Raw genomic sequence first — 23,362 nt, 5'->3', positions numbered from 1 at the left:
GATGTTTCAGCCTGGTGCTAGTTCATACTTTTAATTTGTATAAAGCATTTAGAATGATGTTACTGAGGTTCAACCTACAACGGAAGACCCAACATGATTATCACTCAAACTTTCAACCTGTTTTGAAAATCTAAACAGATCAGTTCCTTTTAACTAGTTAGAAGAGCACTTAGACCTAGAAGTGCAAGTTTGACTACTCTATGTCAGTATTAGCACCACGAATTCAGTTTCAGAGACAACCCAAGATTAGTTATTTATGATCTAGTAGGATCTCATCAATAGAAGTCTGAATTCGTTCCCTGAACCAGCAAGCTTTGGTGATCCTTGATTTACAGTAGTGGAACCAAGTCAATAAGCCTAAAAATCAAAAACCAAATCATTCAAAGTCAGCAGCCTAAATTCACCAACATAGCTCTCAGCTTAACAAGTCAATAACATACTCAACACTGAGTCATCCACAAAGTATGGGACAGGGCTGGTCTCCTAGGGTTCAGACCCTATTCAGGGATACTACAAGTAACTAAGTAACCATTCTATTACTACTGATAAGAAGATAGGGCTGGGAGTTCTTCCCCCCAAAACCCTCCAGCAAAACCTAGATTAAGTTAAGAATAAGACAAGTACTTTGCTCTTTCCATTCTTTCTAGAAGAACATTCCTACACTGGTAGGAAGAGATAGAGATGAGTAAGTGTGGTTGTAAATAAGTCACAGTCAAGAGAGCTACAGCCTGCAGAGTCAGACTTCCAATTCACTTAAGATTCAGGTGAATAATCATCTTAAATGGGTGAAAGCCCTCGTAGCTCCAGAATTAACAAATTCTGTGTTGAATTTAACTGCCTTCTAAACAAGGCAAGATACTCCCTAAGACTAACACAGGGTTGGGTTTTGGGGTTCTTATTGGTGGTTTTGGTTTCCTGTTGTTGTGCTTGGTTTTGGGGGCATTTGTAATGTGTTTAAAACAAAACAAAAGTGCTCTATATTTTAAAATAGGAGTTTCCTAAATCCTTTACAAAGCAATAGCAACATAACCTTAGATCAAGGCTGTTCCTCCCTGCCCCCAGCACAGCTTAGCAACCGTCTTCAGTACATCCCCAGAGTTTTGAAAAGTGTATTCCTACTTCTGCTAAGCATTCTGTTTGAAAATAAGTTTAACCCCAGGTCAGAGCTCTGGAAGCCCTAATAAAGAACTTGCACATGAGCAAGTATGGACATTTCACAACTATGGGCATTTCTGTTATAGCCTTCTGGTTCCCAGGCATTATCATTTGTTTGCAATAAAACTAGCATTCCAACAGATCATAAAACACATCTACTTCAGTCCAAGTTTCTTCAACTGCATGTAGAAACAAATCAGTAATCTTCGATGCTTCCAACACCAACAATGAATACATAGCTGCTAAGCAGACAAAGAACAATAATGATGTTGTATACAGACACAGCAACTATCTGTAGTCTCGCAAATACCAGATGACAAGCAAACATTGTTTGGCTCTTCAAATTAAGATTACTAATGTATGAGAAAGGCAACAGCATCAGATACAGCTGTTTCCCCTTCCTTCATCTGGGATGGTACATCTGGGATCTTGCAGGCCAAGAAGAAAGATCCCAGAAAACAGCATACTCCTCTCTTCCTCTGCTCTCACCCCACCTCACCAATATCTAGTCCACATCACACTAGGTAGCTAATATTGCCCTACAGGTTGAGAAATCGAGCTCTACAGAAATACAATACCACATTACCCTTAAGAAATGGCAAGACTGGTTTACGCAAACATGTGACCAGGTCAAGTTTGCAGATCTTCCCAGAAGCTGCAGGGTACCTCACAGCCCTCCCTATGAGAGGGGAAGGTCCATGAACTAAAGGAGACTTACAGGTTTAATTCGCATACTGTCTCTAAATTGGCTGCCTCTGAATGAATTACTGAAAGAGAAGTTTTGCCTGCCAAGCTCCTCTTCTTCCTTTGCTCATAGGTAAGGGACTGTTGCCTTTCAGACAAAAAGCATGAGCTACTGCTAGTAAGACAGGGCAAGCCCCAGTTCTAGAGTTATCCAAGTGCACTTCACGTATCACAGGTAAGTCAAGGTCGAGTAGGAAGAGCAAGCTGAAACAATGGTAATAGTTTGGTATCTGCAGGAACAAGCTAGTGTTAGCCAACAATGGGAAAATTCACACTTACTGCATGCATGATCAGAAAGAACAGGACTCCTAACTGGCCACTGTCTGCAACTACGGCCATCTGCACCAAAATACCTCTGATGCCCTGCAGGGGAACAGTAATAATACTGCACAATGCTTAGATTGTTTTGTCTACTGCTCAGCAAAGTGTTATTCAGTTCTACCAGTCATTCCCTTCAGTCATCTTTCTCCTTCTAAGAAGGCCTCCTCATTTTCCATCTAAAAGACTAGGAACAAGTCACTCCTGATTTTCCAGGAAGTAATTTTAGTAAAGTGGTTACCATCATCTCCTGAAGCTACACTGCCATCCCTGCCAAGCAAGTTGCTCCACACAGGCATTTCAGAACTTTGTGCCCAAGGTCAGGTGACACCACATTGGGGGCCACTCGGCAAGTCTGAGACAGAGCAGTACCTGACATTAACATCTTCCCATAGGATTTCAGAAACTCAAATATATCCTACAGCCTGCAATCCTACCTGCTGATAGGAAACCTGGGTGCAACTTTGCTTAGCCATTAATTTAACAACCTCTGTTTTAGTGAATTTATAAAAGGATCAACTGAAACAGCTGTCATTAAGCACACAAGATGCCATCCAGTGCATAGGATGTTCGTAAGAGAACAAGAACAGTTACAAGACTTCATCTTTCTGCAAGTCTACATTCACAAACAGGACTAAAGCAGCCAAGATTTTTAATCTAAGTTCTTAGATAGTACTAACAATAGTATTATCAGGCAGTTAGCTATCAACTAGTAACAGGTTAGCTGGCACAAGTTTTGTACCATGCACTGTTCAAAGTGAAAGACACATCCTATAGCACCTGAACACTTCAAGTTCATTGTGAAAGTGTATGTAATGGAAGGATTGCAAACTGACATGCCACTTTAGTCCACTGACTTCTTTGAAAAGAAGAAACGTGACACACAGCACTTTGGTTTACACACACCACAAGTGAAAGCATGAAAATATTACACTACCGGTATACTTGATGGAGAGAACAACTTTACCTTCACAATGCTTCCCTTCTGCAAGCATGTAACACCATATAGGGTCAGTGTAACTGAAGGACCAGCTTCTTTTTGAAAGATACCAAGGGCAATTTTGTGGAGTGTTTGGCTCTACCTAAGGGTTAGTGGCAAAATTGAAGAATTTTGCCTCGATACATTACAAAGCTAAAACCTGCACAGTTAAAGCCATTTTGCAATGTTTACTTCTTACAGACCACAAAGCCACATCCTCTACATGGATCCTCTAAGTCTTAGGGGACCTTATTTCAAGCTCTCCTAGATCAGTATCCTGCTGTCACCTAAAGGAGAGCATCTTGTTGTTTCCTTACCAGCCTAGGACACAACTCATTGCTATAAGATGGTATCTCCCTCAAAAAAAAATTACATAAAAAAGTGTTGGTAAGGTGCAAAGTCCCTTATCTACCTACCTGGAGATCATGAGTCATTACTAAACCATCAGCTCCTCCAGTAGAAACAGAAAAAAACATAGAATCATTAAGGTTGGAAAAGACCTCCAAGATCAAGTCCAACCACTTGCCCAACACTACCATACCTACTAAATCACGTCCAAAAATGCCACATCTACACACTTTAATAACTATAGGGTTCAGGCTCTTTGAAGACTGTTTGAAGCAGATATGAGAACAGAACCTTAGCACAGACACAGGATGACAAACTTGTGAGTTTGAAAAGGGTTAAGCATAAAACTTGACCTAGAAAGTACATTATCAAGTTGGACACAGAAGAAGAAAAACAAACCACAAAGCTTCACAAGATATTCCTTGACTCTTCAGAGGAATGTGGAGTATCTCACTCCTATCTTGGACTACACCGTAAACAACAGGTGACTGAGAAGAGTGAGAGTTTTGCAGTATTTTTTCCGAAAGCATCAAAGAGTCCAACTCATTCCAATCCTTAATTTTAAGGAAACACGTAGCCTTAATATTGGCACATCAATAAACTTCAGGTCTTACCACACACAGTCTATTACTTCCAGTAAGCTGTCGCTTGGCATAAGACATGCTCCAAGCAAACTGAACCAGACACCGGGGACATCTGCAAGCCTCTGCACGAACATGTGACTGGACGGCTACTCACATGCACAGGGCATTGCATAACCTGGTCACACCACAGGAACGCGGCATCCCGGGCGGCTGCTACTGTTTTCGAGCACAGGGAACCAGGACTGGGCAGAAGCTGAAGTTTGCCAGCCTCAGCACTCCCACTTGCCCACCGCAGGTGCTCCCAGGTGGGCTCTGGGGGCTGTCCCCCACTCCTGCCCATAACCGAGTGGGGCACACAGGAGGGAGAGCACCCCGGGGAACAAGGAGGGGGACGCCCTGGTACAAAGCTTCAGCGGGACAAGCTGCCTCCCCGCAAGGCAGACCCCCGGCTTCAGGTGGGACAAGAGCATCTCTCCACCAGCTTCCCAGCCCTGGGCTTCAGGAGGGACCAGCCACATCCCTCCATGCTGGTCAGACCCTGGGCTCCAGGAGGGACCAGCCACATCCCTCCATGCTGGGCAGACCCTAGGTCCAGGAGGGACAGTCGCATCCCTCCCGTGCTGGGCAGACCCTGGGCTCCAGGAGGGACAGTCGCATCCCTCCCGTGCTGGGCAGATCCTGGGATTCAAGAGGGACCAGCCACTCTCTCCCCTCGCCAGGGAGACCCCCGGCTCCAGGAGGGACAAGCCGCGTCCCCCCGTGCGGGGCAGACCCTGGGCTTCAGGAGGAACCAGACGTGTTCCTCCACCAGACTCCTATCCAGGCAGACCCCGGGCTCCAGGCGGGACAGTCGCGTCCCTCCACCAGCCTAGCAGACCCTGGGCTTCAAGAGGGACCAGCCGCATCCCTCCGTGCTGGGCAGACCCCGGGATTCAAGAGAGACCAGCCACCCTCTCCCCCGGCCAGGGAGACCCCCGGCTCCAGGCGGGACAGTCGCATTCTCCCATGCCGGGCAGACCCGGGTTCCAGGCGGGACGAGCCGCATCCTCCGCCCCCGGGGAGACCCCGGGCGGGATAAGCCGTATCCCCCGGCCGGTCAGCCCCCTCTCCTCAGCCCCCGCTCCCCGCCACCCCCGGGAGCGGACTCACCCGCGCGGGTGACAGCAGGAAGAGGACGAGCAGCCCAAGGCCGCCCCTGCCAGGCGGGCTCCCCATGGCGGCGCGGGCAGGGGCGCTGGGCGGCAGCGCCGGGAGGCGGCGAAGGACAGGCGGGAGGAGCAGGAGAAAGCAGCACAGCGCCGGCGCAGCTCCGAAAGGGCCGCCCTCGCCGCACCGCCCGCCCCTCCGATTAGCGCCGGGCGGGGGGGGCGCGACCTCGTGGCGTCACCAACTGGTGTCACCGCCCCGCGCGGCACCGCCCGGCACCGACACCGCCCTCCGGCACCGACACCGCCCTCCGGCACTGACACCGAGCCCCGGCACCGCCCCCGGCACCGCCCGGCCCTGACACTGCCTCGCCCGGGGCGGGCCGGGAGGGTAGACTCGCTAGGTTGGAACATTGAGGTCATCGACTCCAAGCGTGGCTGAGCAGTACTGAATCCTGTCCCTGAGCATTTCACGTGTGAACCTCGTAAGGTTCAGTGAGGTCCAGTGCAAGGTCCCCTGCAGGATGGGGGATGACGCGATTGAGAGCTGCCCTGTGGAGAAGGACTTGGTGCTGGTTGATGAGAAGCTCGAGGTGAGCCTGCAATGTGCACTCACAGCCCAGAAGGCCAACTGTGTCTTGGGCTGCATCAAAGGAAGCGTGGCCAGCAGGGCGAGGGAGGGGATTCTGCCCCTCTGTTCCTGTCTTGTGAGACCTCATCTGGAACAGTGTCCAGTTATGGAATCCTCAACATAAGGAGGAAATGGAGCTGTTGGAACAGCTCTAGAGGAGGGCTACAAAGATGATCAAAGGTCTGGAGCACCTCCCATACAAGGACAGGCTGAGAGAGTTGGGGCTGTTCAGCCTGGAGAAGGCTCAGAGGAGACCCTATAGCGACCTTCCAGTTCCTGAAGAGGGCCACAAGAAAGCTGGAGAGGGACTGTTCACAGAGGCTTGTCGTGATAGGACTAGGGGCAATGGGCATAAACTGGAGAGGGACAGATTTAGACTAGACATGAGGAAGAATTTCTTCACCATGAGAGTGGTGAGGCACTGGCACAGGTTGCCCAGGGAAGCTGTGGATGCCCCATCCCTGGAGGTGTTCAAGGCCAGGTTGGATGGGGCCTTGGGCAGCCTGGTCTAGTGGGAGGCGTCCCTGCCCATGGCAGGGGAGTTGGAACTGGATGGTTTTTAAGGTCCCTTCCAACTGAAACTACTCGATGATTCTTTCTACTCTGTCTCTTAAACATCTCCAGGGATGGTGACTCAACCACCTCCCTGGGCTGCCTGTGCCAGTGCCCATTAATTCTTTCAGTGAAGAAATTTTTCCTAATGTCAGAGCAGAGCTGTACCTCTCTGTGATGGAAAAACTTGCCTAGGCTGTGTTGGCAGGTGGACAGCGGAGCTGGCTGACAGCCAGCTGAACATAAGCCAACTGTGTGCCCAGGTGGCCAAGAAGGCCAATAGCATCATGGAGTCATAGAATTGTTAAGGTTGGAAGAGATCTCTATGATCATCAGGTACAACCAGCAACACAACACCAACATCCCTGCTAAACCATGTCCTGAAGTGCTACAACTAAACACTTTTGAATACCTCCAGGGATGGAAGCTCCCCAACTTCCTTGGGCAGCCTGTTCCAGTGCTTCACCACTCTTTCAGTAAAGAAATTTTTCCTAATATCCGCTCTAAACTTCCCCTGGTGCAACTTGAGGCCACTTGTTCTAGACCTATCACTTGTTACTTGGGAGAAGTATCTGAAATCTGCTTGTATCAGAAACAGTGTGGCCAGCAGGAGTAGGGAAGTGACCATGCCCCTGTGCTCAGCACTGGTAAGGCTGCACCTCAAATACTGTGTTCAGTTATGAGCCCCTCACTCCAAGAAAGACATTGAGGTGCTGGAGCATGTCCATAGAAGGGCAACAAAGCTGGGGAAGGATCTGGAGCACAAGCCTTATGAGGAGCGGCTAAAGGAGCTGGAAGAGAGAAGGGGAGACCTTATTGCTCTCTACAAGTACCTGAAAGGAGGTTGTAGTGAGGTGGGTTCTGGTCTCCTGTCTGAAGCAATAAGAGGTAGGGTGAGAGGAAATTGCCTCAATTTGCACCAGAGGAGGTTTAGCATGCATATTGGGAAAAGTGTGTTTATTGAAAGAGTGGTGAAGCATTGGAATGAGCTGCCCAGGGAAGTGGTGGAGTCACCATCCCTGGGGGTGTTAAAAAAAATGTAAATATGGCACTATGTGACATGGTTTAGTAGGCACAGTGATGCTGGGCTGATGGTTGGACTGGATAATCTTAGAGGTCTTTTCCAACCTCAATGATCCTATGATTCTATGATTCTAAGAGTTAATGGTGTAGTTTATAAATATCAAAGTTGCTTCAAAACTCCTGAAAAAATCATCTTACTTTTTCTTCAAAGTTACTGGTTCATGATTTCCAAGCATTAATCTCACAATCCTGTCCATGTACTATAGCCGTGCAGATGCAATAAATACAACTCCCAAGCATGACAGATGGGGCTGCCTAGTGGAGAAAGGCTTTCCAGGGGCTTCTGCTCCTGATGAGTTTGTCTGGCAGAGCTGTTTGCTGCTCCTGACTGGCTGACATTGGGTGGCCTGACCAAAGTTGCAATCAGCAGTTTGGAGAGCGCTGATTGCACTCTGCTGCTCTGTTTGTGATTTGTTTGTTTGTTTGAGATCATTTTGGGATCTGGCTGGGAAGAGGCACATTACAAGCAGAGTGTGATGCATTCCCATGAGGCCTCTCTGTGATTTCCCTGCCATTTTATTGCCTTCTCAGCCAGGTAGTGCACATTGCACTGCAAGAATAAAATATGTAGTTTAGCTGCTATTGCCATCTGCTGACAAAGATGCAGACTGATCTTACTATTACAGCTTCACAGGCTAACACGTTGGCTGGAGAAGTCCGGAGGGTCACGTAGTCCAACTTTCTGCTGAAAGCAGAATCCAGTTAGATCAGGGGACATAAGTTATTGCCTGGCTGTGTTTTGGATAGCTTCACAAATGGAGATTTTACAGCCTCTTTGGACAAACTGCTCCACTCTTTGACCACACTTACAGAAGAATGGGGTTCTATCCTGTATCGAAAAAGATTTTCCCATGTTCAAATTTGAGTCTGTTGCCACTTGCACTGTCATTATGCCTTCCTGAGAAGAGTGTGGCTTCCTCTTCTCCACGTCCTCCCATTGATAGCTGTGGAGAGCAGTAAGATGTCCCCAGAGCCAGCTTTCTGCTTAGGGCTGAGTGAACACTACTCATACTCCAGCAGCCCCAGGCACCATGGTGACAGTAAGCAGGACTTGCTCCAGTATGTCAGGGTGCTTTTTTTTTTTTTTCATTCTGGGAAGCTCAGCCCTGGACACAGTACTCCAGATGTGGGCTTCCAAGTCTCAAAGAGAGGGGAGTAACCCCAGCCTTTAACTTGCTGGCTACCCACTTGCTGATACAGCCCATTGATTCATATTCAGCATCTTGCCCAGCCCAACCACCTCGTTGTTTTCTGTCAAGCTGCTTTCCATCTAGTTGCTTCACAACTCGTATTTTCCCTGGAATTATTCCACCCTAGGTGCAGGGCTTGGCATTTGGCAAAGGTTAAGCAGAGCTAGAGTAGCTGAAGTTCTATTGTATTTTTATTTTAAAGTCATAAACAAAATAATGTAGTCAGTGCTATACAGTGTGATCCTAATAGCAGGGGACTGAGTTGCCATGTTTTCTAGGCACTCCACATAAGCAGAGGGTCCGTTAGCCATACCTTGCATAGCTACAAATTGAAAAAGCTACAAACTGAAGTGAAGTGCTATAGGTGTGAAGACTGATTAACCAACACTACTCAGACTAAGCTTATCTTCAGTCACAGAGACTTCTGAAATTTTGCGTAATGGTAGATTCAGGAACTCGAACATGTGTCTGTTTTAAGGTCACCTCTGTACACTGTGAGCCAGCAGACTGGAGCAGATCTGTTTCTTCAGTCCTGCTGCAGCCTTCGGTCTTTATTGTGGCTGTGTGCCATATTCAGGATATTAACCCAGACCAATGCTGCCCGCAGCTCATTGCCTTGTCTGTGGACACACAGCCCAAAAAAGATCATCTCCATCCCAGCTGCTCTTGTTGAAGGACATTTATCAAGTTATGTCTTATAAAGTTCCTCTTTGAACCTAGGATTATGCATAGCTGGTTAGGCACTCTCCACTTGGAAGGCTAATGGGGAATATTTATTATGGTTCTCAGCAGTGTATGCAAAAGTAAATTTTGCTGTGTGGAAGAAGAGGCCAATGTTAATTCACAGTGTGAGGTGTTACTTGGTGCCTCCATGACACCAAACAAGCCCTTTACTTTTCCGTTAGCATCAAGTAAGTCCTTTCCCTCACTGAAAGCCCTGAATGGTGTAAAGGTGCCTGCCAGGAAGCTTGTGTAAAATAGCTGCCTGCTTTGTTCTATTCTGTGTCTTTGGCAGAAAGCCCTAAGTGTTGCTGTCAGAGCTGTAAGCCTCACTCTGTTTCCCTCGCTTTGCTGAACATAGAAAAGAAATTTGTGTTGCTGCTTCCACTTAAAACTCATGTACCTAGTGGTAATGACCTTGAAATTTCTAGATGGCAATCTGTCTGAAGAATGACTTGTGCATAGAAACAACACAGTACATCATCTTTTTGCAGCAAAATCTATTAAAAGGTCCATTGCTGTTTATTCTCCATAATTTATTACAAGCCTTTCTTATTTCTATGGCGATAGTGCCCAGAGGCATCTACAAGAAGTGAGAGCTATCTTAAGCAACACCCTGCACAAACACATGGAAAAGCAGGATATTCTCCTTGGATATCTTGCAATCTGTGTGAAGACAAGCTGCAACAGGTGGGTGAGAAGTTTCATCCAGTTTCTCACACCTCTGTTTTTTCTGTAGAGCCAGTCCAAAACACTACAGCTTCTTCCAAGACTGTTTTTCCAGCTAAACCAGAATAAGACTTGTACTAAACAAAGCTGGTGCTTCCTGTTTGATGTTGTAAGCAAATCATATCCTTTTCATCAGCTTTCAGTTGTCAGCCTTCCTCACCTGTGGAGGCCTGCCTGCCTTTTAATTATACTCGCCTCAACGTACCTATTACTTTGGTCAGATGCTCTTGGCTTCTGACTTCCTATGTGGAATCTAATCAGATTGACGGGGAAATCTGTTTGATGCTGCCAGTATTCAACTATACATGTACTATGTCAGGCAATGCTGAATCAAGTCTTATTTTACCTTTTCATCTTTATATCTGCCCTGCTGTATTTTCATGGCTGCTTTACCAACCTGTGCCACTGTGTCCGTTTCTAACCTTACATAGTCCTATAGTCACTCTTTAAGATCACATCCTTTCTACATTTATCATTGAAGTAATTGAAACTTGTTCATTTTTATTACAATTAGGTGAAGTTATTGCCTAGTGGCAAAAGCTTGTGACTTGAATTCAATTCAAAGTTTGTTCCAGTTTTGCTACAAACTTGCTGGATGATCTGGTCAGGTCAAAACCCCTCTAGTGTAATTTCTTCTGTAAAGTGGTACCGCTTGTGCGGCAACACACGCCCAAGAGCTCCAAAACCAGGTATGAACCAGTGAGCTGCTTAAGGAAAACACCGTAGAAATGCAGCTTATTATTGTAGCACAGTCTGGAGACACCCTGCACTTGCTGTGCGCAAAGAGATATAGCACATCCTCGTGCCAGTTACTCTGTGCCAGCACCGATGTGCTAAAAATTCAAGGTTTGGCCTGTTAATAGCTGTGTATGGCTCCTGGTTTGCATTGATGTTCAAACTGTCATCCTCTGGCCTGGACAGGCGCACACTCTCCTGGGTTGAAAACTGGTTGGATGGCTGGGCCCAGAGAGTGATGGTCAATGGAGTTAACTCCAGCTGGAGGCCAGTCACAAGTGGAGTTCCTCAGGGCTCAGTACTGGGTCCAGCTCTGTTCAATGTCTTTATCAATGACCTGGATGAAGGCATTGAGTGCACCCTCAGCAAGTTTGCAGATGACACTAAGCTGGGAGGAAGTGTGGATCTGCTGGAGGGTAGGGAGGCTCTGCAAAGGGATCTGAACAGGCTGGACCGCTGGGCTGAGACCAATGGCATGAGGTTTAACAAGACCAAATGCCGGGTCCTGCACTTGGGGCACAACAACCCTATGCAGTGCTACAGACTGGGGGAAGAGTGGCTGGAGAGCTGCACGGAAGAGAAGGACCTGGGAGTGTTGGTTGACAGCTGACTGAACATGAGCCAGCAGTGTGCCCAGGTGGCCAAGAAGGCCAACGGCATCTTGGCTTGTATCAGAAATGGTGTGACCAGCAGGTCCAGGGAGGTTATTCTCCCTCTGTACTCGGCACTGGTAAGACCGCACCTTGAGTACTGTGTTCAGTTCTGGACCCCTCACCACAAGAAGGATGTTGAGGCTCTGGAGCGTGTCCAGAGAAGAGCAACGAAACTGGTGAGGGGGCTGGAGAACAAGTCTTACGAGGAGCGGCTGAGAGAGCTGGGGTTGTTTAGCCTGGAGAAGAGGAGGCTGAGGGGAGACCTTATTACTCTCTACAACTACCTAAAAGGAGGTTGTGGAGAGGAGGGAGCTGGCCTCTTCTCTCGAGTGACAGGGGACAGGACAAGAGGGAATGGCCTGAAGCTCCGCCAGGGGAGGTTCAGGTTGGATATCAGAAAAAAAATTCTTCACAGAAAGAGTCATTGGGCACTGGAACAGGCTGCCCAGGGAGGTGGTCGAGTCACCTTCCCTGGAGGTGTTTAAGGAACGGGTGGATGAAGTGCTTAGGGACATGGTTTAGGGAGTGTTAGGAATGGTTGGACTCGATGATCCAGTGGGTCCTTTCCAACCTGGTGATTTTGTGTGTGATGTTCATTTACTGAGCTCCTGTAAGCCCCATGCTGCCGCTTGGTAACTCAGGTTTTGCTGTCAAAGTAGAAAATATGGGCAGAACTGTCACAGAGGAGTCCCTGAGGACACTACCAAAATCTGACTTGACAGGAGGAACCGGATCCAGGTTTATGAGCCATAATTCACCTGCGGAACAACCAGTCTGTTGTGTGACTTGAAGACATTTTATGAGTTCTGTAAGTTTGTCCCAGTGAGTAGGGTCCGATGCAGTAGCATGGTCAAGGAAAAACCTGCATGGGCTGTTCCTGGGAGTCTTCAGAAAGTGGAATATTTCATTCGATGTAGTCTGGACAAACTGACCATGAGGCTCTGGTATCACTTTTCCAAGGGGATTATAGAAGCCTGTACCCATACTCTGGATATGAAGTATGTATGCATACAAGTATACATATATACCACACAAGAACACATCTGTGTATAACATCTAAAATTGTAGTCTGTTTCAGGTCTGTTTTGTAGGTTAGTTCAGTAGCATTAGCATTTTGTAGCATTAGTCCAGTTAAAATGCCTTGTCAACACTGTGAGAGCAAAATGGATTATTTAGAGACAACTCAGGTATGTGTCTCAGTTTTCATCTTGCTGTGCAGCTACAGCCACAGTTGCTAGGCATATGATCTTGTTAGTGATCTCAAGAGAGTTAGCACCTCTTTAAATCACTGAGGAGATAAAGCAAAAAATGTATTGATTAATATATTTTAAGATCAAGGTGGCTATTATGATCATGTTGGTTCCTACATATCATATAATTTCATGCAGTAGTTCCTCCATCAAACACAGTATGTTTCAGGGGAAATGCATCTTTCAGGCTGAAAAGTAATTTTATTTTTTTTTTAACTCAAATGATGAAGGAATCACCTCAGCAAATTATTTCAATAGATAATTATCCTCACTCTTGAAAATCCACAACGTGAAGTTTAAATTTGTTTAGCTTCAGGCTCTTGACACTTTTGTTATGCTTTCAAGTGAAAAATTAAGGAGAGTTCCTCTAGCAGAAGTCATCCTTTGTAGTGAATTAGGCCATGAGCAAGTCACAAAGCTTTCTCTTAATGTTTTCTGAATAGACGGAGATGCTATACTGAGTTGTGGCTGTAGGAAGCTTTGATGATTATTCAAAATGTAGCTCATCACAACAGAAATTTGTAGGAATAAGGCAAAAAGCCTGCAATGTCAAATACAAGGCAAATAAATAAGGTTTTCCATGTAGACTCTTTTCCCCTTTTATAAAGCACATTATCCACTGCATACCACAATAACCATTTTAACAGGGTATAGACATATTTTTAACTGTAGTAGGTCAGATCAGTTTAAAAGCCAGTTTCACATTTAGGAATAATAACAAAACTACCAAGACATGTTTGACTAACTGAATAAAAGTATAATGCTTTTCCTTTGGTTCCTATGTTGGTATTTATAATCTTCCCTTCAGAGCTGACCTAATGGATGTTAATGTCAAGAGGAGTCTCTCAGTGATGTCTGGATCTTTGAAACAAACCTTGTTATGTCATGCTAAATTAAGTTTTCCTGTTTCTCCAGCCAAGGCATTGGCTTAATTCATTTTGTGAATGTTATCTTGTCTGTAAAGACCTGGAAAATAATAGAAATCTAATCAATCAAACGGAATAAACCAAATGGTCTTTACAGAAATAGGAAATTAAGTCTGGTATTCTACAAAGAGAAAGAGTAGAATACAGAAGAAGGAAAAGAAATATTGAAGTACACAGGCAAGATAATCTGAGTAGTATATTATTTTTTATTGAAATGATAGTATGGAAAAATGTTTTTTAGCAAAGCAACATTCCTGTTGCAGCATATTAGTCTTACAGGGAGTTACATAAATTTACATAGGTTTTATGAAATGCATAAAGGGGCAGGTCAAAACAAATTGTGGAATTCAGAAAAGTATGAAACTTTCATGGCTTCCCAAAGACCCAGTTTCAGAGCTGTTGTGAGAAGGCACAACTCCATTTAGTCCCGTGTATGCAGAACAATATTCCATTGCTGGGAAAAAGTGCCTTGTGTATAATCTTTGGTTGGACTCATGCAAACGTTAACATTTTAACACTGTTGACTCAAGCGTTCCAGACAAAGGCAGTATTTTGTCTGTTCAATGTTCATATTAAGTGAAGTACCAATGGGCTGTGGTTTGTGCTACCTCATTTTCTGAAAAATTCTGAAATTTCTGAGACAACACAAGATTTGGTTTGCTTATGGATTTCCCAATAGTCACCATAACTGGCTGAATAAAGAAGCATGAGTGATTCTTGCAGTTAGGCTCTGACTCTGAGACAAATAATCATTGTTGTTAAAGTGCATTACATATGACCTGCAGCTGTTTGATCTAGTGCTCTAATCCTCCTAGCTCTTCTTAGCTAAACAAAGGTGGGTGGATCAATCGTGAGATGGTTTTGCTCCAAGGGAAGAACAGCACGTGCAAGTCAGGAGGTACAACATTACCTTTTATATCATTATTAAATAGATGTCCTTGCACATTGGGACAACTTAAATGAAGAGCTCCTTGCATTTAGGACCTCTGAGGCTACACCACTACCATGTCACTAGAATGCCACTTTTCTCTACACCCAGTGGGCTTTTCCTTGTGCTCAACCCCCTCCTACAATGGCTTGATATTAATGAAGTAAAATAAAGATGCCTTATGCTTTTCTTTTACTCATTTGTGTAGCCTGCTCTTGGTTGCACATCCTTTGTACTCTCTTGCAGATGACAGGAAGTGACCAGGCTATAGCACCTGCCTAAATCCCAGGTTCCGAGGACAGCAGGCTGGGCCCCTGGATCTGAATGTGCAGAGAGACAAGCCTAATAGCACTGTGCTAGTTAGGCTCATTTCTTTGAGGTGTAAGATGGAGATATATATATATATGGCAATTCTGGGGGAAAAGCAACTCTAAAATCCAACTCCAAACCCAGTTTGGCCTGTCATCTTGTTCCAGTTTTATTTCACATCGTTACATGGTACCTACCTTCATCCTGCCATCTATGAAGTGGATTTTGTGCCCCTTAATTTCTAGTCTAAATTTACTCTTTTCTGTTGACACAAGCTGATGAACAGCTGCTGTATTTCACTGGTGTGTGAATGAAATAATCTATTTGCCTGTTTCTGTCAGCAGTGCATTTTGGAACTTACAAAGGTAATAGCATCCGCAGAGCACAGAAAACATTGCACAGAAGGCACGACAACTATGCAAAGGACTACTGTCAATACTAGTAAATCACTTCAGCCACAAAGGGAAAACAGGTTTCCGTTTTAGAACAACAAACCAACCACAGCAGTGTTTACCGAGCACTTTAAAGATAAAACAGCAGATACGTAAATAACTAAGAATTATTAAGGTTGTTTTGTGAAAAGGTTAATTGCATGGTGAGAAACAGTATTGCAACTTTCCAGCCCATCTACAGGCAGAATAAGCACCTTGTGGTTAGAGGGAACACAAAACTAAACCCAGCACTCTCTCCAAAGGCTCTGAGATGAAATATGCTCTGAACAGGAAGGTTTCCATGCCTATAAAACCCGGGTTGGCTGAATAGTGTCTTTGCTGAAGGTGGATTCAACTTCAGCCTGAATGTGACACAGAAAGGCTTTGCTGCCAGTTCTCTGCCACAGAGCCCCATAGAGCCTGTGTGCTGTATCAGCCAGCACTAAATGAGAGCAAGAAGGGAGTTACGAGGCTCTCCCTTCAACCTGCATGAGCCCTACATTTCAAATTTTGTTTAGAAATAAGAAAAGCCAGTTATACCCCATAATTGATCAAAAAAAGAGGACCTGGTAGCTGCATCCTCTAAGAGGAAGGTCAGCAGATGCTCTATGGGATGTGGTATCCCAGGTGATCTTCAGCTGTTGCATGATAGCCTTGGCTGCAGTGGCTCATCACGAAGGTAGCTGGCCACAAGACTTGCAAAGTCCTGTTCTAAATGATGAGCAAACATAAATTACCCCATGGACAGGTATAGTTCAAGGAGAAGCTCTCTGCTGAGTAGGTGCCCTCATTGCATGAGACCACTCTCACAAGAAAATATGTCAGGAAGAAAGGAGAGGCCACTTGCAGATACTGGACACCTGTATGTTATTGTCTCAGCTTGCCTACTTCACCTGTCACAGGACCACTCATCCTGTCCTCTCTCCCATGCTCTGCCATCAGGAAAAAACAGGAGACCATCACTGACAGTGGATACTTTCACAATTTTTAGGAAGACTACAGCCTGTCTGATATTAAAAGTATTTCTTGCTCACCTAATATGGCTACTGAAAATCTTCTAATGATTACCTTGCTTCTTTACAACTGTGAAAGGGCTTTTCATCTTAAGAGTGTGGTTGTTCCCAGCTGTTGATCTGAAGAAACTTTAGGGAGAAGGATTGAGGCTAGGCTTCCTAGAGTCTCTCTAGTGTTCTCCGAAACAAGATGTTCACCTTCAAGCCACTGAGGGCTCCAAATAAACCTATCCTCTCCAGCATTGCTTGTTAAACAAGTTAGAGTCCAGTTCCACACAATGTTGTGCAACTAAAGTTCCCAATAAGGCTCTTGAGATTTCTGCATGCTCAGTATTTTTCAGTTTTTCGCAGAACTTAACCCCAGATACAATCATCCTCTAAACATCTTGCATAATTCTTTGGTTCTGCACCAGTTTGTCTGCAAGTTTTTGTTAGGCACAACATTATTTAAAATTTGAAAATACAGCAGCATGAATTACCTAAACAAATGGATTCTTCTGGTGTCTTCTTATATTGTTGGAAAACTTAAAGCTTTCATTTCTAATGCTGAATAGAAATTGAATAGCAATTTGCAATTAAAGGTATTAACTTACTTCTGTTTTCTTCACCAGAAGCCTGACTTCTTACCTAACTTACTCACAAAAATGATCACTTTATGATTTGGTAATATATATGGCTAATTTGCACTAAGTAAACTACATTCATTTGTGCTAGCTCACTAAAAGTTGTTCTTTTTTTTCTTAACTCACCAAAGCAAAAGTGCAACAGTTCAGCTGAATCCTAGGCAGAGTTTTTTTAAGTAGGAAATACTTTGTTTCCTTACAATCTTCTCCGTCTTCAACTTCTAAAGCATTTTTTCAGTAATTTGCCAAGGTTTGAGGGCAGGTGAAGTGCCTGGATTTATGGACTGAAGTAACTTCATACCTCAACTCACTGTAAAATAATCTCTAAAGTGTTTGCAGCTAACAGTATATACTGTTTATACTACAAAAATGACTGGGTTTTCATGGATTGTCTTACAGCGTTAAGGTTAAAACATATCTCTTCACAAACCATCTACAACTTGCATTGCCTTCCCCACCCAGGCACTAGTACGTGTCTAAGTGTCTCAACCACAACAAAGACCAAAATTGCTGTTGAGAGTTGACTTTCCATGGCTATGTTAATTAGTGGGTCTGTTCAAGTGTGGCTATGTGTAACCCTCTTACCAGCTGTTGAAACACCTGTACACTGTGCACTTCTCCCTTAACTCCCGTTAAAGACCTGGGGAACAAGTGCATTGCATAGTAGCTGTGGGTACTAAACATACCATAGCATCACATACATGCGTGTGCAAGACATAAGTATACCACTTATATAGTGTCTGTGCTGTTGTGCCCAACAGCTAAATTTCTGATGTACTTGACCTAGTGAATAACACACTCTGGCTGGTAGGCTCAGAAATACATCCTCTGCTGCCTACAAAAATGCATGTACGTAGACTGTAGAGCTGGGGACGGATTCCCATAGCACTGTGTAGCATTGCAAAATGCTACCAAATGCTCCACTGTGTTTCTGTCGCTGAACAGATTAACAGATCAAGACATTATAACTGAGAAGGACATCTCCCTGCTCATTGTTTGGTTGGTAGCTTTAGGCATAGTTTGTAGTGCTCTGGATAATTTTTATGGAGCTTTTTGTAGCAGCCAAAATGTTACCAAAGCTCTGGCCTGGCAGGAGGACTTTTCCTGTTGTGATGGTGCAGGTAGCCCCATGGGACACTTGGAGGTAGACAGGAATGGTCAGAACTAGCTCTGCCAGTGAAGGCAGGGCAGCAGAATGGTGAGACTGCTCCAAGACTATCTGTGCCCAAACAGTTGTGAGATCCGGGCGTCCTTTTGGCACAAGGGCTGAGTGCTCCAGACCCACGTGGGCACTCCAAGGCACCCATTACAGGTGTGTGGCCATGCCAATATGGGGACGTATGTCTGAAACGGCAGGAGCACTTGGGCGTGCGGGGTCAAACGTCAGTGCTGAGACCAGTGGGATCCTGGAGTACAGGCAGGGCTGCAGTGCAAACGCAGATCCCAGGTCAAATCCTGCTCTCATTGCAGTCCTTCTGCATTCGGCAATGCCAGGCGGAGGCTCTAGCCCATGGTGACGCTGCGGCAAGGGCGCCATGCTTTCAGGGAGTGTGTACTAGAGAGGCTAATCAGTTCTGTAAACTGTTCCAACAAGCCCTTCTTGGGCAACCTAGATTTACTATCATGCCGTTGCAGTCAGGGCACATCTCCATCAAAATACATTCACTACTGGACTGCATTAGCTTTTCCTTTGCTTCTCCTTCATGCGGAGGAGTCGGAGGATGCGTTCATTTTTTGTTAGTTCCTCTGGTAGTTCATTTGCCTGGAACAAAGGCCCTTCAGGTTAGCAAAAATTAATATTTCCATACCGCAATTTAAAAGCATTAAGCTCTAAAGGAGATGGTGCTGGGTATTATAATGATATGTTTATTCCAGTGTTATCTTCACCACTGCTGGAGATATCTTAAGAAACCACCTTCCAGTGTGCAAGTCTCACTTTAGTCTTCAAAATAATCCCAGCATGGGATTTGAAGTGGTCAGCTTATTTTGTGCTGACTGTCCAGACTAAATAGTACCCCTTGGGTTCCCTGTGATTCTGCCATAGAAGTAATAGAGAGCATACCTTCTGATTTTTGGGGGGAGATGAGGCAGATTTTTAAGTCCATAAAAATCCAAAGAAAGATTTTAATCGCTATAAAATAGTCAGTGCTATACTGTAGGACTGGAAATAGAGCATCAGTCTGGTCTTCTGTATTTAATACATACAATGTTGGTAGCACAAAGAATTTATAATGAAGTTGCTTCTGAAAATCAGTAACTCTGTCCTGCAAATGTACTCTGTTGTGCCAAATTGTGTATTATTCAAAAAAAAAAAAATCAGTAAGAGAGGTTAGAGTCACAGACTTTCTTGTGCTGCACACCCTCCTGTTGCAAACCACCACCAACAGCAAAAAAATCTATTGTTTGTATCTAAACAAAATGCTTTTTCACACTAAGTAGTGTATGAGAGGCGTTAACTCTGCTGCCTTCAAGTGGAATGACTCGGAAATAGCAGGCACTTTTATGTTAAATGCTCAAAACTTCTAGAAGGTATGTGCTGTATTACTTGTATTGCAAACTTTCGTTCTCTCAGTCATAAACCAGAAGTAAATACCAGACCACCCGTTCACAGCTTAACAAACGCAGCTAGATATCAAATACTAGCAGCAAATAATTCATAAACACAACTCAGAGGAAGACATTTTCATGGAAGTTACCAAAAAAGTAATGTTAGAACACACTACAGAATAAAACTAAGACAAGTTTTCTGCATAAAAGTTGCTGTTACAAAAAGAATATGGAAATGTTTCAATAAATTAACAGATTTACAGTAAGATATGGGAAAGAGGTATTTAATTTGGGATATATTTTTTGTATTAGCTATGTGCTGAATTCTAACCGAATTTTCTTATCGAAGGCACCCAGATACACATTGCTCTTGCAGCAGAAATATCCTCCTTACACATCTGGCTAGAGATATGAATATAACTTAGGACTTATCAAAACAGTAACAGATTACTGTTGCCCTAAAATGCAGCCTAGCTAGCCCATGACTAGTTATAGTAACAATTTAATCTGTGCTGCTCAAGTCAGTGAGCACATGGTTTGGTTATTCTTAGACTGATGTAACTTCACAAGTACCAGCATCACCAGTGGCACTGCCTACCACCCTTATGGATACTTGTATACAGAAACAAATGGACCAAATGGTGGTGCTGCAGCAGAGGATCAAGAAGCAAGCATGGACCAACACAGAAGTGTGGGATGCTGCCACCCTCGTCAAACACATGGCTCCACCGGGGACGGCATGCCAGGATGTACCTTGTTCCTTAGGCATGGGTCTGCTCCTGCTTCGAGGAGCAGTGCCACTGTCTTCACATTGCCACTCAGGACAGCTGCATGGAGAGCAGATGTTCCATTCTAGAAAATACCAGTGGAGATGTTTGTACTGTGCATGGGAACCAATCAAAAGGCAGTGAAATACAAATGTTTGCAAAGAACAAACCTACAAATAAGAAAGAAGTAACACAGAAGAGACAAAGTCATCAAGGGTGTAGGGTCTGATTTTAGACAGGGAGCTGACAGGCTAGCGAGCTATGGAGGAGGTAATTTTAGATGCTTTTATAATAAAGAGAGTCGAGTTCACTTTACCACAGCAATATTTCCTTTTAAAAACTACCCTTGTCAATAGATTAGAGGTGAAATGAACACAGCACTTGCTTCTGCTTGGCAAAATCAGCCACGAGTAAGTGAAACAGAAGTACAAACAGTAATGGAAACCATCTGTGCATTTTGTCTTCTTTCTCTGATGATTAATGATCTCAATGTCAGACAGCTGAATGGTGATCTTTTTTTCTGTCTGGCCTTTTCTTTGGGGCTGCAAACTGACAGTTCAAATCAGTCTGGAAGCTATTTCATACTTGTAATTAACAACTAAGTTAATGCCACCTGGATTTTCAAGTACATCAAAATTGCCTATTAGTTGCAAGAGTAGAAGCTATAAAAGTATGTGATTTATAGGCACAGAAAATTAAGTCAGCTGTTAAAAAGCAGCTTCCAAATATCTGTTATATTTCAAGTCACTTTTTTAATTCAGAAGGAAACAAAATAAGGCAGAGAATCTGCTCACAGCAGATCTCTTAGGATACAATTTTGCCAACTAAATGCAACAGAGGGCAGGGTGTAATGTTAAAAATGGCACTATTGAGAGCAATCCATTTACTGTAGAAATACAATCAGATGATGAAAAGCAGGAGAATTCTTTCTACGACACAATGTGCTTCCCCACTCCAAAAATCAAATTCACAGTTTCATTTGAAAAGATTTGTTTGTGTGTGGCATTAAAGGCTAAGTAAAATAATTTCATTTCTCTCTTTTTGGGGGCTCCAGATCCTTATCATCTTCCACTGGCATAGTCACAAATGTCAGGTCTTTAACCAGACTCTTTGCCTTCTTGAGTTGCTGCCTAAAAACCTATGTGTTTCACTACTAACCTTCAGTAGGCCAAGCGTGGGGGAGAATTTCAGCAACTCTTCTATCACATTGTTGTACCCTTTAATAGCAGCCTTCAGTAAAGCAGTTGTACCATCCTTTAAAAGAGAGAGGAAGGTAATTTCATTTGTTTCCAATAATTTACCTGCATTCCCCTCAGCTAAAGGGAAATGTCACCTCTGAGAGGAGGGTCTCCTCTGCTCACTGTGTCTGAGAAGGCACCTTCACAGCATATGCTGCTGGTTTTAGGGATCCTGAAGGATTGTTCCTCTGGCAGGTGAAAACTTCAGGGTGAAATGAACCAATGAAATCTGTATCACCTTTGTCTCTCACTGATATGGGCATTTCCATTCCCTTATTCCAGAAGGTCCCTCTGGGAAGCTGTCCCAAGCACAAGAGGGAAAAAGGAGCCCATGGTGCTCCTTACAGCCTGGCAGTCAGGACAGATTCTGGGGACACTAGATACATTCAGGCAGGCTTGCAGCCTCAAAAAAAGCTACAAGACATTAAGCTGCAGATAGAGCGCAAGAAGAAGCGCTACTCACATCCCGCGCAGCATCTCGCTCAGCTCCCCGAAGCAGCATTACTCGCACCACTTCACTGTGACCCATCTGCGATGCAATCCACAAGGGAGCCGTCCCATCCTGCAAACAAAACAAGACTGCTAACATTTTCACTTTGAGATCTTGAGCTCCACATTACTTTATTGCCCAAGTTTGCCTACTGAAACGGACGTACTTTAGTTCCTCAATTAAATCCTGCATCACAGACAGACATACGCAGAGTTGCTTCCAAAAGCACGTGAGAACTCAGTGTATCAACTCAGAATCACCCCAGCTGTGTTGTAGAGCCACTCTTAGCTGCTTTCTCTTGCACAGTTGGCCTGAAATATGCATTGCTCTGTGGACGGTTAAAGCCATTTTTCACTTACCAGCTGTGCCTAAAATACATGGAGAAGCCTGACATGTAAAGGCCAAAGATATCCTGTGTACTTTGAATTCCAGGTGGCTAGACGTGACTGAAGATAGAGGTAAATCTCAGCATGCATGGGCAAATTCTGCAGGTGGGTCTCTGTACATACAGAGTGGAAGTTGTTTGTGGAAGCTAAAGAGCAACGCAAGATAATCATCAACTTTCAATATTAAGTTACATTACCCACCCTCAGAGAATCTGGTAAAAACATCCTGCCTTACAGTGATGGCGAGCATTAAACAAATTTTGTCTCCAAGAACTCCACTAGAAAACAAGGCAATTATCAAGGAATTCAGCATACAACAACCTGGCCTGCAAAAATTGTCTTCTGCAATCATTATTTGAGCAGAAAAACTCAGAAAATAAAATGCACATTTAGAATAAGCTATACTTTGTGATGGATTTTCATCCCAAAGACAAAGATGAGTTGAAGCATGAAAACTATTTCTCACTGCAATTAGAATTTAGTTTTGTGTCATTTCCTCCTTTTGCTTTTAAATGGCCTGATTCTCCAGACTACATTAGGATTCCAGCAATTACGTGGTGCCAAACTGATTCTCGTGGGCCCTGAACAAAAGGCTTTGCCTGGATGGATTTTTAACATAAAAGCAGGGCCTCACATAGCAGGGTGACTGCTTCTGTCTTCTGTGCTTGCCAGGCTCCCACGCCACCCTCAGCACCCTGAAGACTTGGCAGGGAAAAGGAAGACAAAATATACTGGCGTTTCCAAAAGAGCCTTAATGAGAAGTTTCGGAAGAAAACACCTATTTGCTTCAAATAAGATATTTCCTCCTTGATCAGAGAAGCAATCTCTCTCCTCAGTGCCAACTGAAGATTCATATGACTTGCTCATGTTATCCAAAAAACAATGTTG

The 23,362-nt window shown here is 44.3% G+C and overlaps 2 protein-coding genes across 3 annotated transcripts in view; both read right to left on the bottom strand.

Annotated features, from left to right (window-relative positions):
* The window catches only part of NPC1 (NPC intracellular cholesterol transporter 1), a 28,860-nt gene extending 23,415 nt beyond the window's left edge, over positions 1 to 5,445 (bottom strand). The window contains exon 1 of the mRNA XM_054058099.1: positions 5,278 to 5,445. Within this exon, the coding sequence (XP_053914074.1) occupies positions 5,278 to 5,343 (66 nt within the window). The 5' untranslated portion in view covers positions 5,344 to 5,445. The remainder of the gene's footprint in view (positions 1 to 5,277) is intronic.
* A 6,502-nt stretch (positions 5,446 to 11,947) lies between these two features.
* ANKRD29 (ankyrin repeat domain 29) overlaps positions 11,948 to 23,362 on the bottom strand; it is a 35,351-nt gene continuing 23,936 nt past the window's right edge. The window contains exons 7-10 of one of the 2 annotated variants that reach the window (XM_009563250.2): positions 22,062 to 22,160; positions 21,519 to 21,614; positions 20,347 to 20,445; positions 11,948 to 18,808 (exon numbers count right to left, since the gene is read on the bottom strand). In XM_009563250.2, the coding sequence (XP_009561545.1) occupies positions 18,725 to 18,808; positions 20,347 to 20,445; positions 21,519 to 21,614; positions 22,062 to 22,160 (378 nt within the window). In that variant the 3' untranslated portion in view covers positions 11,948 to 18,724. The remainder of the gene's footprint in view (positions 18,809 to 20,346; positions 20,446 to 21,518; positions 21,615 to 22,061; positions 22,161 to 23,362) is intronic. The other variant, XM_054060237.1, reaches the window with a different exon arrangement.

The sequence above is a fragment of the Cuculus canorus genome, chromosome 2, assembly GCF_017976375.1.
Source record: "Cuculus canorus isolate bCucCan1 chromosome 2, bCucCan1.pri, whole genome shotgun sequence".
NCBI lineage: Eukaryota > Metazoa > Chordata > Aves > Cuculiformes > Cuculidae > Cuculus > Cuculus canorus.
The sequence above is the reverse complement of the archived record's forward strand: the minus strand, read 5'-3'. Positions and strand labels throughout refer to the sequence as shown.